General features: G+C 41.6%; 1 protein-coding gene across 2 annotated transcripts in view; it reads left to right on the top strand.

Annotated features, from left to right (window-relative positions):
* The first annotated feature begins 1,151 nt into the window (after positions 1-1,151).
* The window catches only part of LOC138950665 (uncharacterized), a 25,031-nt gene continuing 16,882 nt past the window's right edge, over positions 1,152-9,300 (top strand). Inside the window, exons 1-3 of one of the 2 annotated variants that reach the window (XM_070322376.1) lie at positions 1,152-1,480; positions 2,141-2,239; positions 8,243-8,359. In XM_070322376.1, the coding sequence (XP_070178477.1) occupies positions 2,146-2,239; positions 8,243-8,359 (211 nt within the window). In that variant the 5' untranslated portion in view covers positions 1,152-1,480; positions 2,141-2,145. The remainder of the gene's footprint in view (positions 1,481-2,140; positions 2,240-8,242; positions 8,360-9,300) is intronic. The other variant, XM_070322377.1, reaches the window with a different exon arrangement.

Below are 9,300 nucleotides of genomic sequence, written 5' to 3' on the forward strand. Positions count from 1 at the left end.
AGACACAAGAAATCTCAGAGACATTCATAGAAATAATAGTTCCAGGACGAGTTTCACAGGCTAACCAAGATCGTGAATCGCACTAACTTTTAACATCACTATGCCCATATATAGAGATAATTTTTAAATAGGCGCTGCGCTCTCACAGTTACCGTTGCGACGATAGCCAATTCTGGCTCCTGCAACGTACCCTTACCAGATCCAGATCCAGATAGACAAGCGGTACGACACGCAAGTACTTGAATGGGAATCCGACGATTTTATTCTCCGCTATGAACTCAGAGAGCAGAGAGGGACAAACTGGTACGTCAAGATGTACACGAGTGTGGTGACAGAGCTGGAGGACTACACACTGCGCTTTCTGCGTCGCTGAACTCCCCTGGGCAGTGAGGACTTTGTCGTGGAGAGGGAGAGGGCTACATACCACTTGGAGGCCTTGATAGCTGTGATAAGACTGTACCTGGGCTGATCGGTATCACAATTACCTCTCGCCATGTTGGGAACAGTTCCCGACGATGCAAACTCGAACACAAAAAGACATTCCGCGGTACAAAAGCAAACACACGATTGTGGCTAACCAAGATCGTGAATCGCATTAACATTCTTCGGTTCGAACATTTCGAAAATATCATGTACTTCGGTCCCCGTCCCCTACATCCTTGCTAAAGGCCGGTGACCTACAGCACATGAACCACTCGTATTCGTATTTTGTCTGTGTGTCTCTATGTCTGTATGTCTCTCTGTCTGTATGTCTGTGTGTCTCTCTGTCTGTATGTCTGTGTGTGTCTATATGTGTTTGATGTTTATGTGTGTGTGTGTTACTTTTCTTTGCTTTCCTTCTCTTGTCTTATACAATAGTGCATCAGCAGACTATGGATTTTCTTTGACGTATGTCAACCGTCCGTCCTTTTCTCGTTGTCCAATCGCCATCAGTCAAGCCCTATGCTCATGAAACGCAGAATTAAAATCGACATTTTGATTTACTGTAATTAAAACATCCACTGCCTTGACAGCTGTGAAGTGTTGCTTTTGTTTGATGTCCGTCTTGAGTATGCTCATCCGCTCATTTATTTTGGGCCCGGCAGCTCAGGTGGTAGAGAACTGCACTTGTGGCCTGCGGGGCACGGGTTCGAATCCTAGCTGGGCGGGGTCAACTTTCTGTGCAGATTCACATTTTCAATAGGCACAGTCCTTCTCGTTTAAACGAGTCGGTTCATGTATGTCCCATCCCCGTGTCACAACTGTGGCACGTGAAAGACTTTAGCCATTCTACCAGATGGTGGATGAGTATACCGAACAAAAACATTCCACACATCTGTTCTAAGTTCCGTTCCCGTAGCGACCAAGGAACGGGCGAGAGCGTGAGGCGTTTAACGACACTCGGCGTTATGCTTGTTCATGCAAATGTTTCAATATAAAACCATGACAACGAGTGTTCACGCTGCAGATGAAAACAAGCTCTGTCACTGACTACATCGCAGTAAGTAACACTAAAAACGTCAAGGTTTTAACTGCTTTACGAAAAGTAAGTGTTTTAAGCAATGAAACACATACAGCGGATTTCTTTCATAACTTTGATCTTTTGTGTAAAAAATTCATTCGATAAAGACTTTAAAGAATAGTACAGAAATATATTGCGACGCAAAGAATAATCACCCTTGCTGCACAAGAGAGGTACGAGAACAGGTCCGTAAATAGATAAGAGACTAAAGATCTTCGGATGTTAACATACCTCAGCAACAGGAACAGCGAGGAAAACAACTTTTGTTTTTTTTAAACAGGATACAACCAACAAGAAAATCGGCAATATGAGACAGAGCATTATTTTTTTTTAAATCGGAATTTTAATCACAACAATTATATTGTTGTGTGACTACTTAGTTTTTCCTGTATCCGAAAAAATACGGGTTTGTTGTGATAAATGGACAAATAATTATGCTTCGTAAAATTAAAGAAAACCGTTACATAACCACTTTCTTTATGCTTTGGAACAAGACTTATACCATGAACATTAGTTTTTTTCTGATCATTTTCTGATTCCAACAATATATAGTTTGATTGTGTTTGGTAGTTGTGTGGAAAATGTGCTCAAAATGTATGGGTTGCAAAACTCTCAAGTGAACAGAAGATCATTCTCCAGCAGATATGACAGACACGATGAAATATGTACTGCTGAGTTTCACCCTGCTGGTCCTCGTGGGAGCGCAGGACTTTGAAATCGGCAGTGGTTTTGATGGAGGTGAGTTTGGGTCAATAGTCCACTGTATTGGGGTTACTGCATACACTATGATGTTGTTTTGTTGTTGTTTTGTTGTTGTTGTTTTTTTTTTATTGTATCTGACTTTATTTTGCTTTTAAATTTGAATGTTGATTACTTTTTTTTTCTTTTTGTTCCCCAATATGTATTCTAAACAACGAAGTGACTGTGGTAAGATGAACAAAGATATGTCTGATTTCTTCCTTCAACGTGACTACCCATCCAGCCTCTTGAATGTGGCCTTAAATAAAGTTCGTCGTATACCGAGACAGGAAGCTCTGCAGCCATCATCCACCTCAAACAGATCAGACAGACCTGTGCCAGTTCTGACCCACCATCCCCACAACCTACCTGTTCGCCACATTCTGAAAACTAATTGGTTCATCCTTAAGTCCAGCCCCTCTGTTGGTGACACTTTCAGCCTGCCACCCTTGTTGGCCTCCCGACGGGACTGCAACCTTAGAGATTCCCTGGTTTGATCCTCTCTTCGTTCGCCAGTTCCCCTACAACCCGACACAAACGCATGCCAGAAACCTCGTTGCAACACCTGCCCCCACATTTGCCATTCTACCACTCTGACCGGCCCCCAAAAAGATTTCAAAATTAAACGCACGTTCTCTTGCACCAGCTGCAACCTCATCTATGCCATATCCTGTCTCAAATGCCCCAAAGTACTCTACATTGGTGAGACCGAAAGAACTCTCTCTACCCGCTTCACCGAATATCTGGCAGATATTCGGCATCGCCGCTGTAGGTCTGTTGCCCAACATTTCAACAGCAGCAACCACACCTACCTGGATGCACTTGTGAAAGGTGTTTGGCAAATGTACAGCACCTCCACAGACAGAAAACAAGTAGAGTCCAATTTCATTTTTTCCCTGGGCACATCCACACCTGACGGTTTGAATTCGAAAATGTGATGTACTTGTATTCCCCAAACATACTGTGGTTTTACGGTACGTGTGTGTGTATTTTTGTATTTGTGTGTGTGTATGTGTGTGTTTGTTTCTGTGTGTGTTTCTGTGCTTGGTTTTGTGTGTGTGTGTGTGTGTGTGTGTGTGTGTGTGTGTGTGTGTGTGTGTGTGTGTGTGTGTGTGTGTGTGCGTGCGTGCGTGTGTTTTTTCCCCTTTTTTGTTTTTTGTTTGTTTTCCCTTTCTCCCCCCCCCTCCCCCACCTTATGAATGTGTATTACTTTTAGTCTGTATGCCTGTGCCCTTGACATCATCCAACCACTTCTCTCCCCTTTCATTCATTTCCGTTCCTAGAGTTCCTTCCCCTTTTTGCGTGTTTCCCCTCCATTTTCTTTCAAACCTTGTTCGTTCCGTGTTGCGTCTCCTTTTTGTTGTCTTTTGTGTTCTTGTTTTTCCTGATGAAACTTCCAGAAGCGAAAATTCGTTATCGTATTGTGTCGTCTTTGTATCGGTGAGTACAGTAATCCTTTGTTTTTTTAACCTTTTACAAATTGTATGTTTGCTCTATGTTGGACATAAGCTTAAAAATGTACAATACTTCTTTCAAATTAGTTTTAGATATACACTATGATGTTATTGGGAGTGGGATTTAGTTAAATCAGTCAATGTATTCCGGTAGACAAGTAAGGCAGAGCAATATCTAAAGATTTGACAAATAAAGGGAAGTAATCGCTCTGATTGCATACAGCATGTAGAATAGAATAGAGTAAGTAAAATCTTAAGGGCAGACACCACGGTGAAAAAAGTGATTTTTGTATTCCCTGGTCATTCCCGTTTTCTTTCTGATTCTGGATTTTGAACCTCTTCTGGTTACTCTGATGAATTTATTTTAGATCAGAATTAATCATAAACGGTCAAAACGGGTAAATGAAAAATGTATGTGTATGCAATTTTGTATTAAAAAACACACACAAAATAGCACACAAATGCGTATGTTTGGGAGTTGACTGAGTCAAACACATCGTCAACGGTGGTCACGTTTGCATGACTGGAATGAGTTGTCTTTTCTTTGCAAAGATCAGTTCATGACGCGCACAACGGGAATTCCCGTTTACAGATTTCGCGCCGTTAGTAACAACCTGAAGACATTCCATTGAGCCGAAGAGAACCGAGGAAGATTCCGGAAGATTCCGTATGAACAGTTTTCGCTACTGACCAATCGAATCGCGGATATTAAACTTCGTTTATGCTCGGTCTGGTTCGGTTAAATTCGGCCTTCCCATAATGCAGTATTCCTGATTTCCACCAGAAGTTGACAAAGGCAATGTGGAATACCTACGACTGCGATTTTCCTTGGATATCTTTCTGGAAACTTCAGTTTGTCACAAGTTTTGCCCCGGTTTCAGTGCTAGATACGCAAAGGAGAAGATTATCGGGTAAAATTAACTCAGTTGCAGAGGCTTGCGTGACAGAAGAATAAAACGAAAGTGCGAGTCTGCTATTGGTACGAACGAATCTGAGACTGAAGATCAAGTTTGTGCATTCTTCTTCTTCCAAAATGAAAACTGGCAGAAAAATATGCCGCTTCCCTTGCAACAGATGGAATGGAGCAAGAAATAACCGGTGGTGTACGTGTGAAGCACGTTGCCATGAGTGTTTTGAACCAGGGTGGGTACGGCAATACGGACAACACGGATTTCGCTATCTATGGCAATGAGAAGGCAGGCCCTATATCTTTTCTCCGGGAAAAAGTGAAACAAATGAACTCCTTAAAAAAAGAACAACCAATACGAAAATGACTTTGTTCAGCCATCGTGCTGTACCATGCATATCCCGGGAAGTCTGGTGCAGTTGAATGCTAGCCCAAGCAGAGCAGGGAAGATTCCAAGCAGCTTATGAGCTGGTAGTATAGGTATGTATTTTTTTCTTCTTTAAAAAAAAATGTACAAGTTTATAAAAAAAAAAAAAGTGTTATGTGTGCGGCTCTGGCTCTGTTTTTTGTGTGTGTGATTGTTATGCTGAAGTACAGAATTAAAGTAACAACATCCTGATGCAAAGACACTGAATAGGATGCAAGAATAGGATCTGTTAATATGGGTTGCTACTGTGAAGCTTGGTGGTCAGCAGGTTTGTCAGTGTTGGGGAAAAACATGTGTTTTTCCTTTTTGATTTTTTCAAGCATATATAGCTTCCTCCTGTGATCACAGTGTTATTGTAGCACAAGCAAACATGCATTCACATGGCCCAGTGAGTGAATATTGCTTGTGGTCATACTTCCCATGCAGACTGCATGGTTTTTGCATGTAGTATATGTGCAATAGCTCCAGACCATTCACTAGCCCTCAACCGCCTCAGCACCATTCACATGATTGTTCAATATCTATTTGTTCACTGCTTGACTGTCAGCACTTAAAATACGCATGCGCACACATATAACTTAATCACATAACAATACCTTTTTCAAATGTGTATAATGTAGAGGGAGGGTGGTAATCATTTGGAATATATGTGGAAAGCAGTATTTCAGTTTATCATAGACATATTAATTTTGATTTTATGTTGTCTCTACAGATGCAGAGGGGGAAGCTGGAGAGGAGCTTCCAAAGTACCCATGGCAAATCACAGAAGTCAACCCAAATATTGTAGTATAAAGAGTAAAGGACACTGTAAAATGACCCACTGATTCTTCAAATCAAGTCCAAAAGAGGTCGAGACAAGCAGCTTGACATGTAACAAGTTAGGAATTATGAACGGGCATACTTAATGCAGCATGCCTATTACTCATGAGAGTTGGTCAGTATGACCTTGCAACAGGTTCCTTGGTGCTTGCAGAACACTGGCTGTTGTTTTCGTACATTTTGTTGAATGTAGTTTCCGTTTTTCTCATGGAACTAAGCAAGACTTGATTTCAGAGTCAGTGTTGTTTTGTTACATATTTTGTAAACTTTTGTAAACAAAACTCCATTTTTGCACGTTTTGTCTATTTTCTCAAAACTGCATTTTTGTCACTTCAAAAGCCTAAGGCTTTTTTTCTAATAAACCTGCGTTGTTGAAACTTTGCATACATCTTGAGTGTGTTATTACGGAGGTCTGATCAGAGCGTTTTGTTGAGAAAAAAAAATCGTGAGAAGTTATACCATTTTTAGGGGCGGTTTTTCATTAAATTTAACATCACTCATTTTCATCACTGATATAATTTGAATGACTGAAGATATCACAAGAAGCCTCTGATCAGACCTCCGAATTGTGCTATAGTATAAATAACAAGCATCAAAAAAAAATTCCAGGGAGTTTTGTAAAAGCCTTAGGCTTTTTCAAAGGGGCAGTTTGGCGGCCATCTTGGATTGCTACCATGGCAATCGATGGTCCCCCCAAATATTTGTTTACATTTTCTCAGGAGATGGACTGTGTACTTTAAAGCACACACAAAATTTGACCTGAGAGTTATAAAACGAAAAAAATCACTTTTAACAGCAGTGCCTCCCCTTAAACAAATAAGGGAGAGCGCAGATTAGAGATTTGATCAACAAAGGGAAGTAAGCACTCACAATGCATAGTGAGGATGAAAGTCGCTTGTTCATTTCAATGCTTGTTATTCTCTCAGGTGCCAGGAGACTGGTTCAGAATAACTCTCACTTACTCTATTACACATGTCATATGCATTTTGATCGTTTAATTCCATTTATTTATCAGAAGAGTTAAGTCAGAGTTTTGCGGGACCAGTCTCCTGGCACATGGGGATCAAAGTCGCTTGTTCATTAAAGGTACTGAACTTGTCAAATCCAGGTGCACGGAGCCCCTGGGGCTTTTAGTCATACCTCAGGCAGCTATCCGCTAGAAGAACTACCAAGTTTCATTGACTTGCACCCAAAGAGTCAAGAACTGCGATTTGTTTACGAATTAATTTCGTACTCGGACCCGGCTGGTCTTGACCTATTTTTGGATCTAAATTTAGATCAGGTAGATCACCTCATCATGCACAAAAAGACACGTCACTAAGCAAACTATGTCAGACGTCATCATGAGTTTATGTAAAACAAAATGGAGGCTAGAATCACTCAGTTGAATCGAACTCCGACCAAACACCACGTAATAACTAGGTTAATTTATGCACTCGCGTGAACAAGAAACTGTCGAGCTTCACAGATGTCGTCGTTGGGTAGTTTTGGGTTTGTTTTACTACCATAGGAGGAGTTCAATAATTATTTTCGAGATTTGCTCTATAAATCCCTTAGTGCACTGGGATTGTTTCAATAACGATATTGTCAGTACCACCAGATAAAAAAGAAGATTCCAAACGCACATTTTGCAACGCGCATTTGGATAGGCGTAACTGTGTGACCAGTCAGGTTTGTGTCGGATCTACTTTTGTGTGGGCTGTCTCAAGTGTGTCGTGCTTTCGTCACACGCAAACTCTTGTTTTAATTTCTGTTGGTAAATTCCAGTGTAGCGTAAAGCTAAAAAGTGATGATCTTTCATAGAGACCTCATTTAAACTCGGAGAAAGGACTGTGTTCTTACTCTTAGTTATTTGCTATTTGAAACCTTCATGGAGCTTTGACAGATTGACTGTGCAGAGTTTTGCCCCTTGCCACGGTCGGCGGAAATGCACTCAGCTGCAACAAAAACGCAAAACGAAGGCTGCACTGTGCCTTTAAATGCTTGTTATTTTCTCTGGTGCCAGGAGACTGGTTCCGTATTATTCTCACTAACTCTATTACACATGACGTATGCATTTTGAGCACTTACTTAAATTTATCAGTATTCCAGTAGAGAGTGGAAATCTCATGCCATAGGGTATGGTATATGTTTTTTTGCAAAAAAAATCATCTGGGTTGTTGATATATGGTATGTGTTTAACTGGTCCTATCCAATGGAAAGAGCCTAGGCAGACCTCAGGTTGTGATCGAGCCGAATCGTTTACACAAGATCGAGAAAGGGTGAGCGTTTAAATCTTGATTAACTGCAACATGAAATCGGAATCATTTTGGCTATTTCTGTTTCAGTATTTTCACAGGAACATCAATCTTTCTGGGTTTAACGTCTAAGATGATTTATTTATCCCTCTATCACAGGTGAGCTGTGCACAGCGGAACGAAAGAAGTGCTTAGCAGGTATTCCCTGTATCTATGACACCTGTGTGTGTCCGCCCGGAACCAAAGGTGACGGCATGGTTGAATGCGTTCACACAGGTGAGTGTTCACACCTCAGAAATATATCTTGCGTAGCGAACCCAGGCTCTGGCGCAGACACACACGTGCACATGCACAGAGACAGATGATGGTACAGACAGACACACAAACACGTGCACATGCAAAGAGACAGATGATGGTACAGACAGACACACAAACACGTGCACATGCACAGAGACAGATGATGGTACAGACAGACACACAAACACGTGCACATGCAAAGAGACAGATGATGGTACAGACAGACACACAAACACGTGCACATGCAAAGAGACAGATGATGGTACAGACAGACACACAAACACGTGCACATGCAAAGAGACAGATGATGGTACAGACAGACACACAAACACGTGCACATGCAAAGAGACAGATGATGGTACAGACAGACACACAAACACGTGCACATGCAAAGAGACAGATGATGGTACAGACAGACACACACACACGCAAACTCACGCCATGAACGCCAAATCAATCAATCAATCAATGAGGCTTATATCGCGCATATTCCGTGGGTACAGTTCTAGGCGCTCTGCAGTGATGCCGTGTGAGATGAAATTTTATACGGCCAGTAGATTGCAGCCATGTCGGCGCATATTTACCTTTCACGGCCTTATTCCAAGTCACACGGGTATGGTAGACAATTATTAACTGTGCCTAAGCAATTTTGCCAGGAAAGACCCTTTTGTCAATCGTGGGATCTTTAACGTGCACACCCAATGTAGTATACACGGGGGGTGGTTCGGACACCGAAGAGAGTCTGCACACAAAGTTGACTCTGTGAAATAAATTTCCGCCGAACCTGGGATCGAACTCGCGCTGACAGCGGCCAACTGAATACAAATCCAGCGCGCTACCAACTGAGCTATATCCCCGCCCCTCAAAGTATTATAGCAATCTAAGTTGGATGTTATATTTTTATTTTTTTATTTTTTTTT

This window comes from Littorina saxatilis, linkage group LG16 (assembly GCF_037325665.1).
Source record: "Littorina saxatilis isolate snail1 linkage group LG16, US_GU_Lsax_2.0, whole genome shotgun sequence".
NCBI classification, from domain to species: Eukaryota; Metazoa; Mollusca; class Gastropoda; order Littorinimorpha; family Littorinidae; genus Littorina; species Littorina saxatilis.